Below are 18,427 nucleotides of genomic sequence, written 5' to 3'. Positions count from 1 at the left end.
CCCACTCTCAATCTTACCGTGATACAGTCACTGGTTCTACCAACTAAGAACAAAGTTCCTGCTAACTGCTTCCCTTCCATGCAGTATTCACCAAAGCCAGGTGGCTTACTTGGGTCATCATCACTGATTTGAACCCAATCATCACTTTGGTTTGAGAGTTTCCCGGTAGCAGTTGCATCCCTGTGCTCCATCTTCTTGATCGTACTTAAAGGATTAATTCTTGAGTTATTGAAGATAACATTATTTCTAGCTTCCCAGATGCTTTCTAACCCAGCCAGGAATATATTATAGCTTCCTTCCATGTTACTACCTTTTCTTCCAAAGACCCTCTGCCAATTGCTAATCCAGTCTGCAATTGGAATGTTACTTTGGAAAGCAACATTTAGACCTAAATTGCAACCTCTCCATACATGACTTGCAAAGCTGCAATCTCTAAAAAGATGCTCTAGAGTCTCAAGGTGATAACTATCTTGATTTCCACTATCCCAGCATAGAGGGCAGTGTTGTCTATCACCCAAATTCCTTCTTTTTCTTTCACTACCCACAGGGCAAGGCTCCGTTTAGAATCTTCTAAAGGAATGTTTTTTGCTTGAGAGTTCCAGCAAGTTTCCAAAGCCTCTTCCACCTATACTTGTGTGTCTCAGAGTGGGGATGAGTTGTGTGACTGTTAGTTTTGGCATCGTGAGCAGCCCTCTTGACTGTGTAGCAACCAGTATTGTTCCTTTTCCAGAAAATGGAGTCTTCCCAGTCTGAATCCAAAATAGGAGAATTCTTAATATTTTGGATGGTTTCTTTGGAGAAAAGCTCTTTACACTTGTCCAAGTCCCACTCATCATTCCCTTTTTTTAGCCATTCAACCTTTTCAATTGTGGGGGTAATTTGATCTTTCCATACAGGTGTTAATCCATTTAACCAGGGATGGTGAAGTTTAGCTAAGCACCCATCACCTAAGGACCAAGCACACCCATCTTTTATGATCTGTAACCCCCACTTAATGCCTTTCCTGCCCAAGAGCCAACCTTTTTCTTTTCCCATGTTCCATCAAATAAAGTTTCCCGGCTAATCCCATATGTGTTACCAAAAACTTTGCTTATCAAAGAAATTGGATCTTGAATGATTCCCCACCTTTGTTTTGCAAGTAGAGCTTGGTTGAAAAACCAAGCATCTAAGATACCAAGGCCACCCTTTTCCCTTTCTTTAGTTAAAGAGCTCCAGCTTTTCCAATACACACCTTTACCTGTTTTGTTTCCAAGCCACCAAAATTTAGCCACAATGCTGTTGATTCTTTTAAGGATATTAACAGGACAGAGAAAACATATGTTCCCAAGCTAGAAAGTACAGACATGATCAAGGTAAGCCTGCCAGTAGCAGGGGAGAGAAAAAGAGAGTTCCAAGCATTTAGTCTACTTTTAACTCTATCCACCAAAGTATCAAAGATTTGCTGCTTAAAATCCCCAAAGTCAGATGGGATTCCTAGGTATATACCAAATTTGCTGCTTCTTTTGACTCCCAGCAACTCACTGAAGTTCAAAGAGGTGCTGTCATCAATATTAGGGCTGCAGAGAAGAACAAACTTCTCCTAATTAATAACCCGGCCTGAAGCTTTGCAATATGTATCCAGCACCTTTTTGAGAGAGAGAACACAAGATTCCTTAGCTTGAATGAAGAAAGCAGAATCATCTGCAAAAAAGAGGTGCAAAAAAGAGGTGACAGAGGTGACTGATTTTTGGAGATTTGTGAGCCACCTTGATCCCCATCACCTGTCCTACATCTTCTTCAAGCTTTATTAACCCAGACAGGCACTCCATACAGAGAATAAATAAGTATGGGGACGAGATCCCCCTCTCTTAGCCCACATTTGGGATTAAATCTTTCACCAGGGGAGCCATTAACAATAACAGAGAACGAGGTTGAGCTCACACAGTTCATGATAGTTTTAATCATCAAATCAGGAAACCCAAATTTAGTTAGCACAATTTCGAGAAAGTCCCACCTAATTCTGTCAAAAGCCTTGCTCATGTCTGTTTTAATAGCAAGTTTTCCTTTAATCCCTTTTTAGTCTTCCTGATGTTTTCAAGCAATTCGTGAGCAATTAAGATATTATCTGAGATGACCCTACCAGGAAACATCCAACTAGATCATTGATCACCTTCCTCGGTCTGTTTGTGATGCATTTAGAGATAATTTTATAGGTGACATTGCATAGCCCAATTGGCCTAAGTTTATCCATGGCTTCCGGATTATCACATTTTGGGATTAGAGCAATATTGGTGCTATTTAATTCTCGCAAAATGTTACCTGTCTTGAGTGCAGATTGAACCGCCTCAATAACATCGTTCTGAATCCAGCTCCAATTTTTTTTTAGTAGAAACCCGCCGGAATCCCATCGGGGCCAGGCGCTTTCCACGGCTGCATAGCGAAGAGAGCGTTCTTAATCTCCCTTCTTGAGTAAGGCTTAGATAATAGGTCTCGCTGATCCTCAGAGAGTTTCGTAGAGATGCCTTGTATTCCTTTTTCAATTTCTTCATTCCTCGAATTGGAGTTGGGGTTGTCGTTGCCTCCATATATACCCTTGAAAAAATCCACCGCCACTTTTGTAATTTCCTCCTCTGTGTACACCCAGTCACCTCTAGCATCACGAATTGCTTCCGGTTTGTTTCTTGCTTTCCTTCCCTTGACATAATTGAAGAAGAAACGAGAGCAAGTATCTCCATCGCAATTCCAATTTAGCTTTGCTCTCTGTCTCTAGTAAATAGCTAGCTAAATTGGTCGAATCTTCCTCCAATTTTTTGCTAATTACCTTAAATTCTTCATCATCTCCTTCATTTTCCAGAATTAATTGAGCTTCCAAGATATCTTTCTCAAATCTATCCCAGCTCCCATTCCACTCAACTCTTTTATTCAAGGTCTATTTTTTGATTTCTGATTTAGCTTTCTGGGCTCTTCTCACGAGTTTGAACATTGGGGATCCATTTTGCTGTGTATTCCACGCACACTGAGCAGCCTCTATACACTCCTTATAGTTGAGGCTCCATTGTTCTAACTTGTAAATACTTTTCTTTTTTCTGATGATGGCTCGTTGAGTATTAAAAAAAAATTGGAGCATGGTCTGGTATTTGAATTGGTTTATGGATAATATGTGCGTGGAAATTTATTGAGCCATAAAACGTTAACATACCCTTTGTCTAGTCTCTCCAACACAAGGTCATCTTTCTCCCGCCCATTTGACCACATGAATTTTGTTCCTTCGTAAATAATGTCATGCAAACGATTGCTCTCTTAGAAGCCAAAACTTTGTAGCTGATTTGATGATTGATTTCTGTTTCTGGAAAACAGAGTTGCTCCTGGGAGTCTTAGAGTATTCCTCGGGGTTACGGTAATAATGTCAAGATGTCTTAAGGCAAGAGTCCTAATAGTGTCCGATTTTCCCTCCGTTATGCCTTGCTGAGTTTCGGTTTTGAACCGTCTTGATTGCTTCGGATCTGCTGTGAATTTCTCTGAGTTTTTTCTTTTTTTTTTTTTTTTTTAATTTGAATTTTGTCTTGACCCCGGGGTAAATGCCGAAGGAGTGAGGGGGAGCCGAGGGAGTGAGGGGAGAGATAGCTCCCTCGGCTAGCGGCAGTTGCGAGTTTTCTCGGGGTGATTGCCGAGGGTGTGAGGGGAGTGTGCCAAGGGGGTTGGCGATGCCCTCGGCTGGGCTGGTGCTGGGAGTGAGGGGTGCGTGTGCCGAGGGGGTTAGCGATTCCCTCGGCCGGGCTGGTGCTGAGAGAGCGGAGAGGGTTTGCCGAGGGAGTTTTGGTGCGAGGTGAGCGGGGTATATGCCCACGAGAGAAAAAATAAAGGCGAGGGAGTGAGAGTTATGTGGGAGAGCTGTGAAGAGCCGAGGGAGTTGGGGATGGAGAGTGATGCAAGGCCGAGGGAGTTTGAGAGTGCAGCGAGGCCGAGGGAGTTGGAGAGTGCAGCGAGGTCGAGGGAGTTGGAGGGATGCGAGGCCGAGGGAGTTTGAGAGTGCAGCGATGCTAAATGTTGTTTGGGCCGAGGGAGGTACCGAGTTTTTGGGCTTTTGGATTCTTTGTGTAAAAGGGTTTAATATCCCTAGGCAAGTGTGAGATATGTATAGCTGAGTTTTTAGTTTAGAGGGATAAGGCTTTTACTTAGAAAAAATTTCGAGATTTTGACTCTTTTAACCATTGCTCCTTAGCTAGGATTTGTCCATGGATATTTTTCTGACTTCTTGAATTTTTGTTGCTATGGCAGGAGTATTTCTCTCCGGGGTTCACTTGATTTTGCTTGGGGGTAGCTTCTCCGGCCTCTCTAACCACTTGGTAAGCACTCTATACTTAGTTTTTTATGCTCTAAGTATCATATCTCCATGCTTAGTAATTGTTTGTTATTTTTCCGTGTATGCTTTGCTTGTTCCTCGGCTGCGCTTGTGATGATATTTAGGCTTAGAGGTACGCTTGTTGTATTTTTGTATGTACATTAAAAATTCTTGGGGGTAATCTTGAGTTGAGCTATGCATGTATTATGAAAGACCAAGCGACTCAAGATTACCTAGACTCTCTCCCCGACCCTTCATCTTATGACTTGTCTAAGGAAATTTGGTCGGGGGGAGTACTTGTGACAAATGTAATTGGTAGTAGCATTGATTCATCTATTCCCTTGGGTGTGCCTTTTCCTTGTGTGTCATCCCCGTCCCCTGAGCATGATTTAGGCTTTGATTATTTTTTACGTCATTCCCCTTGGGAAGTTTCTCTTGCACGTGAACCGACCTCTAGAGGTTCTTTGAACAGATTGCTTGTTGACGGTGTGGTGACTATGTCAAGTGAGGATGATACTTCTACTTCTCTTGGGGCGCCGGTGACCTTTAAACCCCCTAGTAGGAGGAGGATTAGCCCCTCTATGTGCCACCCTTCTGCTACTTGGCTTAGATCTTTGTCGGAGGGGACTAGGCATTTGCAGACTGAGTACCATGTTAGGGACCCTTTTCTCATTTCTTCTCCTAGGGGTGATAGCACTGTAGATAACCCTCCCCCCGGGTGTGTAGCTGTATATAAGCAAGATTTGGATAATGGGTTGAGATTCCCTCTTCATCCTTTCATTGAGGAGTTGTTGATCGAGTATAACCTTAGTATAACCCAACTTGTTCCTAACTCTTGGTTGACAATAAATGCGTACATAGCCACTTGTAGTTTACTTGGAGCTCCTTGCACTGTCACCGCCTTTAGGAACACTCATAGGCTTCAGGAGGTCCCGGGTAATGTAGATAGCCACGGGTGGTATGCTTTTCATGATAGGGAGTTTTATCTTACCATCAACACAAAACCCACGAGCCAAAAGGGTTTTCGCCACACCTTTCTTTTCATCTTCCATGCTGGGGGTTGGAGGATTCCCCGGGATCATAGTGGTGTACCTAGGATTGGCTTGAACTATAATGTTCCTGCCATGGGAGTGGATGAAGCCGTGCCGGCTGTTTGGTTGCAATCTTATAAGGAAAAAGGGTCCAAGGATAAGCTTCCCACCATGTGGATTGTGAAGGATAAGCATTTCAAGAAAGAGCGGTTCTTGAGTGTCGTGGGCCTGAGCCACACCTATGATTGTGGTAGGACTTGTTTATTTATTCATGTATGTTTTGTACTTTTTGTGATTTCTCCTGGGCTTTACCATTGACTATCTATCTTGTTTGAATGATGATTTCAGGTGTTGCTTACAGCCAATTGTCGGAGAAACTTCAAAACAAGATGTCTGAGATCAACTTTCGAGCTGGAAAACTTAAGCTCTCCTTGAAGAGGGGAAACATGAGCATCCCTCCTCCTCCCCCGGTAAAATTTCCACTCTAAAGTTGATTCCTTCAAATGTTTTTGTTTTTTTGCTAACTTTACTTGTGATTTGCTTTTTCAGAACCCAAAGAACTCCAAGCTCAGGAGGAAGGCCCTCGAGAAAGGGGAAGGGTCATCCCAGGCCACGACCATGGAAGTGGATGACCAGGGATCCCAGCATGCTTCACCGGCGGTCTCTCAGCACATTGATCTTCTGGAGGCTGAGGGCTTTGTAGACCGGGGAAAGCAGACCCGGTTTGATGATTCAAGTGAAGATGATGATGAGGAGGAGGATGGTGACACTGAGGTTCCTCCTTACTTCCCTCAGTCTATCCTGGGCCTGACCAAGCGGGGTCGGAAGAAGATGATGAAGAAGACCATGTCTTGCTTCCCTACGGACAAGGACTTTGAGGTGATGAGGGCAAAGCCCTCCAGGGCCATCAGAAACGCTTTTGATGGCGTCATGAAGGTATACTTATCTTATAATATCATTATCTTTTTCATCATTGAGGTTGGACTAACCCTTTCCTTGTCTTTTGTGTTGGTGTAGGCTGGCATGACCCTGAGCGTTCTTGCAGAGGACTATCGGAAGGGGGCCATGAAGGATGTCAGGGGCCTCAAGATGGAGCTTTCGCAGGCAAGAACTGAGATCCACGGTCTCAAGGAGGGGCTTCACTTAGCCCAGGAGGAGGTGAAGAAGGCCAAGAAGGAGCTTGCTGATGCTCAGGAGGCCGGAAAGTCTAGCCTCTCCGCCGTAGAGACCAAGCTGAAGGAGGCCTTGGATGAGAAAGCAAGGATCGCCGCCGAGCTCAAGGAGAAGAAGGCCGAGGTGGAGAGGATGAAGAGTGAGCTGATCGAGGCCCGGGAGAAGCTGGAGCGGACCCAGGAGGAGGTGATTGCTGAATGGAAGGAGAGTCTTGATTGTGCTGACTATCAGGCCATGATTGGGAGTGAGGCTTTTGAGGCAGGGATCACCGATGCCATTACTCACATGGAGACCGCTTTCACCTTCCTTGGTCTTCAGGATTCATATCCGGGGGTGCGGGATAAGCTTAGGGACCTTGTTCACGCGGCCGAGGAGGAGGAGCACAGGAGGTTGTTGGCCGAGCAGGGTGAGGCTCAGGAGTAGTTTTCTCTAGCTTTCAGTTCAGACTTGATTTATCCTTTTATGATGTACTGATTTTCTGGGATGTATAACACTTATGGTTCTTTGGTTAAGTTTCGAACATTAACTTTGTTGTTTTGGATGACTTGTAGATGTACATTCGATTTTGCCTTTGTTTTTATGATGCTGTAGAACTTGTAGGCTTTTCTTTTTACTACTCCCTGCTATTTATTTGTTTCTTGCTTGATTATTTTCCCCTAGGGGCCAAAATAAGTCCCTAGTGCTTGAATAGTCCTTAGCATATCTATTATTGCTTGTTGAAGGCTAAAACGAGCCTTATGTTATTCTTACAAGAATTGCATGATCATCCGGGGGCTAAACGAGCCCTTAGTTATAAAATTTGTAAAGATAACGTAAATGAGCTAGGGGCTTAAAAAACGAGCCCCAAGTTTAAGAGGTGTATGAGAGCTGGGCTATTCCAACTCTTTGATGTAAACTGAGGGCTAAACGAGCCTCAAGTTATAAGTGATTTTCCGGCCAGGACTCTATCTCAAATATTTGAGTATAGGCTAGCATCTTGCCCCAAACATTGGAACAAATTTTAGCGAAACCAAAATGCCTTATGCTGGGCATATGGTGCTATGCTAACAAGCGATATGAAAATTGAAAAAATAGGCTAAGTAAAAGTAGAAACAAAAACAAATAAGGGCAAACATCCCAGCTGAGGGGTTTTTCATTATATTAACATTGACGCAAAAAGACATTACAATGATGCACTATATAGAAAAGTTGATTTCCTCGTATCAGCTCTTATTGCCCCTAGGGCATCATTGTAAGGGAAAGTTCAGACATAAAACCTTCTTAGGTTATCAGCATTCCATGGCATGGGGAGGTCCTTGCCATTAGGAGTTTGTAAGCGAAAGGTCCCCGGGCGAATCACCACCTTAATCTTGTAAGGCCCCTCCCAATTTGGGCTTAGCTTTCCCAATGCCGGAGGTTTGCCAGCAGCCTCACACTTTCGGAGTACCCAATCACCCTCAGCTAGGGGTCTTGTCTTGACTTTGTTGTTGTAGTAACGAGTTATTCTTTGCTTGTATGCTATAGAGCGAAGCAAAGCATCTCCTCTTATCTCTGGGAGTACGTCTAAGGCCATAGGCTTCAGTTGATCATTCTGGGTGTAGTCATAGAAGGTTACCCTGGGAGATGGGATTCCAACCTCTACTGGGAGTACAGCATCACTTCCATATACTAAGGCAAAAGGAGTTTGCCCCGTAGCTTCTTTGGTGGTGGTACGAATGGACCATAGAATCCCAGGCAAGTCATCCACCCAAGAGCCTTTCGTACCCTCCAACATTGTTTTTAACCCCTTCAAGATTGTTTTGTTGGCTGCCTCAGTTTGGCCATTGGTATGGGGTCGGCACACAGCCGAAAACCTTGTTTTGATTCCAAAACGCCCACAATACTCTATGGTTGGCCCACTATTGAATTGCCGGCCATTATCAGAGATTAAAATGCGAGGTACCCCGAAGCGGGTGATGATATTCCTCCAGATGAATTTTTGGACTTGCTTGTCGGTGATTGTTGCTACGGGCTCGGCCTCAACCCACTTAGTGAAATAATCAACAGCCACTATCAAAAACTTCCTTTGTCCCGAGGCTACAGGAAAAGGTCCTAGGATATCCATGCCCCACCGGTCGAAAGGTAAGACTGATTGAATGCTTGTGAGTGCGTTGGCCGGGATATGAGGCACATCAGCAAACAATTGACATCTCTCACACTTCTTAACAATTTTCATGGCGTCATGCCTTAGGGTTGGCCAATAGAATCCGGCCCTCAGCGCCTTTCCAGCTATAGTCCTCCCACCTTGATGACTACCACATGCCCCTTCATGAATTTCTCTTAGGACATAGTTTCCCTCCTCCGGGGTAATGCATTTGAGCAATGGGTGAGTGAAAGACTTCTTATAAAGTGTTCCTTCATGAAGCACGAACCATTCAGCCCGTTTCTTGATCATCTTGAAGTCGGGGGTATCCTCAGGCAATTCCCCTTTTAAGCACAGAATGATCTGGTCCATCCAAGTCTCCCCCCTATCAATTTCCATGATGATGGGCCTTTGGGTACTTGGCTTTTCCAACACTTCCCACATGATGTTCTTGGGAGTTATCCCCTCAGCTGAGCTTGCTAAGCGTGCAAGAGCATCTGCTTGTTGATTCTCTGAACGGGGGATGTGCCTGATCTCGAAGTTTTCAAACACTTTTGCCAAGCTCTCAGCCTTCTCAAAGTAGGCCTTCATGTTTTCCTCCTTTACTTCAAATTCTTTTGTTAATTGCCCCACGATAAGTTGTGAATCTGAGCATACTTGAACTGATTTGATTTTCATAAATTGGCATAAGTTTAGTCCCAAGATGAGAGCTTCATACTCAGCTTCGTTATTAGATGCATGGAAGGCAAACTTAACCGCATATTCAAATTTCTCTCCCTCCGGGGAGATGATAACTAGCCCAGCCCCACTTCCAGCCTTACTAGACGACCCATCCACATAAAGAGCCCAAGGGGCGGAGGTGTCTGTTGGAGTTGGCCTATGGGCGTATTCGGCTATGAAGTCAGCCAAAGCCTGGGCTTTGATGGCCTTTCGGGGCTCAAACTCAATTCCAAAATCAGCCAACTGATCCGACCAATTAGTCATTCGGGATGAGTGGTTTTTGCTCTCTAGCACCTTCTTGATGGGTTGACTGGTGAGAACTTTGATGGGGTGTGCTTGAAAATAAGGCTTTAGCTTTCTGCTTGCCATTACTAGTGCATACACCACTTTTTCAATAAGGGTGTACCTTGACTCAGCCCCCCTCAGAGCATGGCTGACAAAATAGACGGGTACTTGGCCTTCTTCTCTCTCAGCAACAAGAACCGCACTCAAGGCATAATCTGATATGGCCAAGTACACAAACAATGTTTCTCCAGGTAGGGGACTAACAAGCTTCGGGATGTTTGCGAGATGTTCCTTCAATTGTTGGAAGGCTTTCTCAGCCTCCTCATCCCATAAGAACTTGGGCCTCTTAAGGGCCTTGAAGAATGATAAACTCTTATCAGCTGATCGGGATAGGAATCGCCCTAGGGCAGCTAGGCAGCCTGTAAGGTGTTGCACTTCTTTAACATTCCGGGGGGATTCCATATCAAGAATTGCCTGAATCTTCTCCGGGTTGGCATCAATACCCCGCTGATCTACCATAAATCCCAGGCACTTTCCTCCTTGTACCCCGAAGACACACTTGCTGGGATTAAGCTTCATCTTGTATTTTCTAAGGGTAGTGAATGTTTCCCTTAGGTCTGCTATATGGTCTGAGCTTTCTTTGCTTTTAACGATCATGTCATCAACATAGGCCTCCACATTCCGGCCTAGCTGTCCTTCAAAGATTTTATTCATCAGACGCTGATACGTAGCCCCAGCATTCTTCAAACCGAATGGCATCACATTGTAACAATAGACCCCTTGACTAGTGATGAAGGCCGTGTGAGCTTGATCTTTTTCAGACATGGGTATCTGATGATACCCAGCATTGGCATCCATGAAGCTTAGGAGGGCGTGACCAGCGGTCGAATCCACCAACCTATCAATCTTAGGTAAAGGATGATCATCCTTAGGACAGGCCTTGTTTAAATCCGTAAAATCCACACACATACGCCAAGAGCCATTTGGCTTCCTAACAAGCACAACATTAGATAACCACTCGGTGTATTGGCATTCTCGAATGAAACCCGCTTCGAGAAGCTTCTTGACCTCAGCAGCTGCAGCTTTGTTTCTCTCCGGCCCAGCATGCCGGAGTTTTTGCTTGATAGGCTTGTAGCCCTCCTTTATGTTCAACTCATGTGTCATCACCTCGGGGTCTATGCCCGGCATTTCATCTGCTGTAAAAGCGAAGATGTCTTTGTACTCTCTAAGTACTTGAATGATATCTTCCCTGAGCTGGGGGTCTAAGTTCTTTCCCACTCTCACAACCCGAGCGGGGTCATCTCCCAAGGGTATGCTTTCATCCTCTTCGATAGGTTTAGGTCTGCCATAGAGCTTGGGATTTTCAGCCATGTATATGTTCATTATGGGGAGCTGAGGGTCATCCACATCCATTGCCTTTCGCTTAGCTCCCTTGTCTTCTTGATTATCTAAGCCTTCATGCTGCCTCAGGCTATCTACATAGCATTTTCGTCCCTCAAACTGATCTCCATATATCTTCCCTACTGAGCCATCATCGGTCTCAAACTGAAGGAGTAGGTGATAAGTTGAGATTGCCGCCTTAACCTCATTGAGCAGGGGTCGGCCTATGATCATGTTGTATGGCAGAGGGGTGTCCACAACTAAGAATGTGAATACAAAGCTTCTCCCTTTCTTCTTCTCCCCTAGGCGGATTGGGAGCCTGATTGTACCCAAAGGGTAGACATGGTTTCCCCCGAAACCTACTAAGGGCTTGTCAAGGGGTGAGAGATCCCCTTTGCCAAAACGCATTTGCACGAGGCAATTCCAAGTGATTATGTCAGCTGAACTCCCACTATCTACCAAAACTTTCCTGACCTTGGCATTTGCCACCTTCATGCTGATCACCAGAGGGTCATCATGGGGCCTTTGAATCTTCTTTGCCGAATCCCCCCCGAAGACCATGAGAGGGTCCTTCGGGGTAGATGAAGGGGTGTTAATATCATAGATAGCTTCCCCCAGCGATCGCAAATGACCTTTGCGTGCTCTATTAGATAAGCCTCCAGAGGCATATCCCCCGGCTATGACATGGATAGATATGTTGGTATTGGCTGAGCTGTGGGTCTCATTCACGACCTTTGAAGCCTTACTCCTTTGCTTGTCTTTCGGAGGGTCTTTCAAGTAACGATTAAGCTTTCCTTCTTCCGCTAGCTTATCTAAGGCTTTCTTGAGTTCTCTGCAATTCCGGGTGACATGACCACACTCCCTATGGTATTCACACCAAAGCCTCTTGTTCCTTTGCTCCATCGGTGTATTCATTGGATTAGGCTTGGGGAGGATAGCCTTGTTCTTTATGTGCAAATAGATCTCACGCCTATCAGCATTGTACTTGAGCCCTTCATCATCACTCTCAGCCCTTCTTGGCCTTCTATTCCTGTTCTCAGGATAGTTGTCTTCTTGCTTTCTTTTCCCCTTGTTGTTAGCCAAGGGTGCCTTACACACCTCACTAGCTTCAATGATCCTTTCAGCTCTTTCCATAGCTTCAGAGAAGGTTCTGACTTTATCATGCACAAGTTCAAACTTCAGCTTGTTGGACTTGAGCCCGAAGAGAAGGGCTGTGAAGGCAACATTATCTTGGAGATCGGGGATAAGCTGGGACTCGGTGTTAAACCTCCTGATATAATCCTTCAGACTTTCACTCTCCCCCTGCTTGACAGTCATCAAGTGTACGCTGGTCTTCGTTTGTCTACTCCCAGCAATAAAGTGTTTTGTGAATTGGGTAGCCAGCATGTCAAATGTTTTAATGCTCCCAGGGGTAAGGTTATTAAATCAGGCCTGGGCTATACCCTTGAGTGTAGTGGGGAAGAATCTACACCATGAGGCCTCAAATCCCGTTTGGACTCCCATCTGTGCTTTGTAAGCGTTCAGATGGTCCTTCGAGTCTGTCTTCCCATCATATGGGTCCAACGTGGGGATTTTGACTTTAGGCGGAATGGGTGTGTTCATGATCTCCTCACTGAAGGGGGTGATATTCTTGACAATCCCAAGTCTTCCTGTCCTGGGAGGTGGAGAGCGCTCCGGGCTTCTTCTTGGTGAAGATGTAGGCCTAGGAGAAGTTCTTCTTTGCCTTGAAGTAGCTGAGTTAGCTGTGTTGTCTCGATATCTGGTGGAACCACGGTGAGAGTGAACTCTTGTTCGACCTCTCGGGTATGCATCCTCTTCTTCCTTAGAATTATCCCTCCTTGAGTTGATTATCTGACGGGCATCCAAAGTTCCTTCCTTCAGCCTTCGGTCATTGATTATTTCCCTAGCATCTCTCGGCTGGGTGGGTTTCTTTGACCCCCGCCGGGAGTTGGGAGATTGTCTTGGCTGAGAGCGGTGAGACCCCTGATGCCTGGGACGGGAGGAGGCTTGATGGAGCTGGGAGACATGAGGTTGGGGGTTAAGCTGTTGAGCGTTCCCTAACCCGCCTTGCCCCCCGCCCGGGTTGACAAGTGCCCTGAGGCTTTCTTCCAAGTTTTTGTTGATTTGGAGAGCCAGTTGATCCAAGTCTCGGCGGGTGACCACCTGGGGGCTAGTCACTTCCCCGACGGGGTCACTGCGAGCCTGGGGTATTATCTCCTCGACTACATGAGCATGCCTAGCCGAGAGAATAGGAGCTCGCCTAGTAGCATCTTGGTATGTACTACGGGGACGCCTAGTGTTCACCATGACTTTTTGTTACTTATCCCCACAGACGGCGCCAACTGTTTCTGGAAAACAGAGTTGCTCCTGGGAGTCTTAGAGTATTCCTGGGAGTTACGGTAATAATGTCAAGATGTCTTAAGGCAAAGTCCTAGTAATGTCCGAATTTCCCTCCTCTATGCCTTGCTGTCCGAGAGCTAGGCCTGCAAAAGAGAGAAGGTTAACTGCCCCGGGGGTGTGACCCGGGAAAGCCCCTCCGATGCTTAAGTCAGCGATCGTACTTTAGAGAGAGAAAGTAGAGAGAGAATTAGAGAATTAGGAAAAAGTTCCCATTGCTAATGATTGGAGAGCTATTTATAGATGTACTTTCTGGTGGCAGAAGTTGTACTTAGTTGGATTGATTAGGGTAAATCCGTACTTGGTGCTGACTAATGATGGGCTGGATAATGGAGGGGTATTTTCGTAATTCCAGGTCAATGGGCTTAGGACAATGGACTTAGCCCAAACAATTTCAATAGCTGATCTTTGGTGTTGCTAATTTGGTGACGATTCACTTTTTTTCTTCTGTTGATGCCTACTCTTGCTTCTGTAATTTGTATTACTCTCTTCCTCTTTATTGAGGTCAAACCGGGGACGGCATGAATGGTAAGGTGAGATTACTATAACCTAAGTTGTGTTTGCTCTATTACTATAGGGGTGATGACCATATGCTATATAGTTGAATAATCCTTTGTAATTCAGAGTTCTACTTGCAGTCATCCGACTGAATTACTGTATCATGAGTAAGTAACTACATGCGCAGTATTTATTGATGCATTATAACAAAGTGTGCTGTTAGAGTTCTTGCTTACTCTGTACTTTTTAGGGAATCATTTCTCTCTGTTCTTTATAAGTCATCTGTTACCACCCTGAAAGAGTTCTCCATATTTGGTTTACTGGAGAGTTAAATTTTTGAGTAGAAAGCATGTATATACACATTATTTTTTATTTATTTTTTATTTTTTTATGCACTTGCTTAGCATTGTCTCTTAAATTCTCATTGGTACACTTATGGTTTTGACTTTTCCCATTGATACACTCTTAAATTTTTGCCTTCCTAATGGTACACCCGTGGTTTGATTTTTTTTTTTTTTTTCCCAACCGTGACTAACACCGTTAAATACTATTTCACTAAGTTAAAATAATTAAGGAAAAGACTATAATTCCCCTTTTAAACATTTAATGTTTCGATTTGCATGTCGAAAATTGTTCGGTTAAAGTTTTGGAAGTCATGTTAGTCCTTAAGGATCCAAACCTCGAAATTAGCAAAAAAAAAAAAAAAAAAAAAACGCAAATGTCTCATGTGTGTCAAAAAATTTCTCGGTTTACATGTCGTTACTTTTTTGTGATAGTAATTGTTCGATTAAGGTTTTAGGGGTCATTTTGATCCTTTAAGTATCTAAATCGAACTCAAAATTGTCAAAAAATTAACGAAAAAATTTCGTTTTGCGTGTCATGAAAAAAAAAATCCGAATAAGTGTGCAAGGATTATGAAATTAAATTACATACTAGCCATCCGGCCCTAATGTTACCACTATTACAACAACAAAGCCTTAGGGCCTGTTCTCTTACGTTGAAATTCAGTTCAGTTCAGTTCAGCTGAGTTCAGTTCAGCTCAGCTGAGTTCAGTTCAGCTCCTAATTTCCTTCTCTTATAAAATATTCAATTCAATTCAGTTCAGTTTAGTTCAGAGCTGAGTTCAGTTCAGTTCAGTTCAGTTCAGCTGAGTTCAGTCAATGAGAACAGGCCCTTAGTCCCAAAATGATTTAGTGTTGGCACTATTAAATGAGAAAATTTGCAAAATACAATCGAAGGAATGATGAATTACACTACATGTTCAGTTGAATATTATTTGAAGGTTTGATCCATACACTTAGGAGAAGCAATACTACACCTTAGTTAATTTCAACTAGCCAACCATTGTTGTCTTCGACCTGACCATTTTGAATCGCGACATATGTTGACAACAACTTCTTACTCACTGAATTGGTGTTAATAGTCATGTATTCTACCCTGCAATTTTACACAAAAGAATTCATGCTTAAAAAATAAGTGTCAATCAAGTAAATAATTAATGAAATCCTTTCATTAATTTCTCATTGTATATGACCTATTGAAAGTAAAACAGCTCAAAGCTTGGATACCTTTGGTCTTGGTATGTAACGCTGCCCACAGGTACAACTACAACAGCAGTTCCGGTACAAAAGGCTTCATCTGCTTCGAGCAATTCCTCTACAGCAATTTGCCGTTCCTCAACCTGAATGTGTTGTACTAGTTCAGTATTGCTACAAACATTAATAACATTTTCACTAGAATTCATATTTTATAAGATGATTTACCTTAAAACCAAGATCATAGGCAATTTTAATGATGCTCTTCCTTGTCACACCAGGAAGAATAGTGCCTTTTATTGCTGGGGTTGAGATTATTTCGTCCTATGATAAGAATGTACATTCAATTAAACCATCATACTATCGATTTATAAAAACTCGTGCAAATGACATATTCTACGTATTAGTATCGATTTATACTCTATATAGATTTTGAAAAACGAAATACATCAATGCCTTCATTGGACATATAATGACATGTTTGTAAGAATTTACTTTAGTTCACGAACTCTAGCTAATGTTAGTTAACTGTTTTTGGAAAGTACCTTCACAATAAATATATTGCAGGAAGAAACTTCCTCAATATATTTTCCGCTCACAGAATCAAGATACAGGACATCCGAAAATCCTCTGTGTTTTGCCTTAGTTATAGGTTTTAAAACCTGAAATTTCACAATCAAGAGATTATATACACTACCAGCGAATGTATTATACTTTGTATGTTGTAACAGTTTAATTCACTATTAAAGTTTTAATTTCCAAGAGAAAACATTTGCTTACCGGTGCATAGTTGGTGATCGATTTCACTCCACCAGAACCACCACGAGATGCACGATCAAATTGATCCTCAACATACAAGTTCAAGGCCGCGCTCCCTTCCTTTTTGAAGAAAAGAATGATCACATTTTAGTGTTTAGTTTACTCCATCCCAAAACGAATAAATTATAAAAAGAAAATTACGAAAGAAATGTAGCATTCACCTTAAAATAGTTGCGAACAGGGGAAGCATAGATAAGAAATGTGTACTCAGGAGCCGGGGATAGACCGAGGATTGGTCCAGTTCCTAGGAGCAAAGGTCTAAGGTAAAGTGAGCCTTTCCCTGGAGGAGGAATCTGTTCATTATAACAAACAAAATTTATCAAAAAATTTACATTTTGAATTAGATGCAAAAAGAGTGTAGAATTCTTCACACACCCAACGTTTATTAGCTAAAGCAGTCTGTTTTACTGCATCAATGAACTGATCAACGGACGGAGAAGGCATGCACATTCTTTCGGCACCAATTTTCATGCGTAACGCATTTTGATCAGGCCGGAATAAGACTAGCTTCCCATCTTCTCTCCTCATTGCTTTCAAACCTTCAAATAAACCCTTTGCAAGAACAAAGATACAAATATCAACTAAATAATTAAGGAGAATAGAAAGTTACAAAGCTAAATATTGTCTCATTTAACACGACCTATGTACTCAAACTCTTTATGTTACAGCAAGTACATACAAGTATATTATACTCCAACATATTTAGGTATGGACACTTCAATTTGAATGAAAGTCACGCAAAATTTTTACAAAACAGCCTAATTCGACACTTGGATCCGTAAGTGCCCATGCCCAATACTTCCTCCGTTTTCTTTTACTTGCAACACACCTTTTAAGCACGCAGTTTTAGGAGATGATTAGTGAGGGTAAACGAGCAATTTTATCAATATAATTTTTACACGAAAATTAGAATAGATTTAAGTATCATTTGAAAAAATTATAATGAAAAATTTATCCGTTTACATTATATAAACCAGATCTCAAAACACGTGCCACAAGACTGTGTTGCAAGTAAAAGAAAATGGAGGAAGTATTAACTAGTATGTCCCATTCAAGTTAACCCTATGTAAATCTTATTATGAGATTGATTAAGTACCTGGCCATAGTTCAAAACGCCAGCAGCAGGGCTGAGCTCAATGTTTCCATATGGAACTAGTTCACCTTTTGAAAACTCCTCATCTTTGAAACATTTCATCTTGTACATGTAATCTGTTGGCGTTAAGCCGAATCCAATGTTGTCCCAATTGATTTCTGCGTACCCATTGTCACCACCAGTAGTAGTATGGCTATCAATGGCATAATCAACCAAAAAAAATAACAAAAATTGTTACACCCATTTTTAATACATCTCTCCATCTGTTAAGTAATTCTCCATCATTAGCTTTACTCGAAAAATGTGATCACATTTTCAGTAATAAGAAAGGGCAAAGGTAGGGTAACAACTAACAATTCTTATCAAATATTAACAACGGTAGCTAAGGTATTTGGTGTGTGAACACAAATAAAAAATAAATGTAACAAAGCATACCTAATTAGGATATACTGCAATTATTATTCAACTTTCCAAAAAAGGTAAATTGTGCAATTAAAAAATAAAAGGAGGAAGTATAGATAATGAATTTATGACATAGCTCAATAATTAAGTTCCAGAGTTTGAATTTTTATTTTATTTTAAAATAATCCAAAGTTTGAAATTGAGGATAAGAGTTTGGTTCTTGTATAAACCATACTTCTATATATATTTATTAAAATATATATAAAGACATGGATAATAGCTAACAATGGAGGTGTGGAGTGTGGAGAGAGTCACATGGAATCACTTGATATATATAATACATACATACATACATACATACATACATACATACATAGACGAAAAATAAAGTATAAATGAAAAATGAAAGTATAAAAAGCACCTGATCTCTGAAGAAACTGAAGATGATATTGCCGCCATGAATGAAACAAAAACTTAAAATCTGTTTTAGTAGAAAAGAGTTTCAATAGAGGAGTTAGAAGAGAAGGTGCTATAGTATTGAGCACATGTTCGGTATATATAATTTTTTTATATGCAAGAGTTTAGACATATTAGAATTTATAATTGATCATGCTTTTTAAAGGGTTATTTTTAAAGAATTAAAGTAAAGAACATGTAAAAACATATTCGTGC

General features: G+C 42.3%; 3 protein-coding genes across 3 annotated transcripts; 1 reads left to right on the top strand and 2 right to left on the bottom strand.

Annotated features, from left to right (window-relative positions):
• Positions 1–1,201: 1,201 nt before the first annotated feature.
• LOC145600636 (uncharacterized) lies at positions 1,202–2,019 on the bottom strand. Its single transcript, XM_081656520.1, has 3 exons — positions 1,792–2,019; positions 1,625–1,680; positions 1,202–1,520 (listed from the first exon to the last, which is right to left on the bottom strand). The coding sequence occupies exons 1-3, from the start codon at positions 2,017–2,019 to the stop codon at positions 1,202–1,204; spliced, it is 603 nt and encodes a 200-aa protein (XP_081512646.1).
• Positions 2,020–5,705: 3,686 nt separating this feature from the next.
• On the top strand, positions 5,706–7,003 carry LOC145600110 (uncharacterized). Its single transcript, XM_081655995.1, has 3 exons — positions 5,706–5,822; positions 5,902–6,288; positions 6,370–7,003. Exons 1-3 carry the CDS (start codon positions 5,742–5,744, stop codon positions 6,946–6,948), a joined length of 1,047 nt encoding a protein of 348 aa, XP_081512121.1. The 5' UTR covers positions 5,706–5,741; the 3' UTR covers positions 6,949–7,003.
• Positions 7,004–15,225: 8,222 nt separating this feature from the next.
• Positions 15,226–18,214, bottom strand: LOC145601724 (branched-chain-amino-acid aminotransferase 2, chloroplastic-like). The gene is made up of 9 exons (XM_081657787.1): positions 18,177–18,214; positions 17,357–17,546; positions 16,636–16,812; positions 16,422–16,553; positions 16,222–16,320; positions 15,987–16,103; positions 15,670–15,765; positions 15,475–15,587; positions 15,226–15,343 (listed from the first exon to the last, which is right to left on the bottom strand). The coding sequence occupies exons 1-9, from the start codon at positions 18,212–18,214 to the stop codon at positions 15,226–15,228; spliced, it is 1,080 nt and encodes a 359-aa protein (XP_081513913.1).
• Between the last annotated feature and the right edge of the window lie 213 nt (positions 18,215–18,427).

Source organism: Chenopodium album, chromosome 21 (assembly GCF_948465745.1).
Source record: "Chenopodium album chromosome 21, dcCheAlbu1.1, whole genome shotgun sequence".
NCBI classification, from domain to species: domain Eukaryota; kingdom Viridiplantae; phylum Streptophyta; class Magnoliopsida; order Caryophyllales; family Amaranthaceae; genus Chenopodium; species Chenopodium album.
Note: the sequence above shows the minus strand (reverse complement) of the source record. Positions and strands in the feature narration are given on the sequence as shown.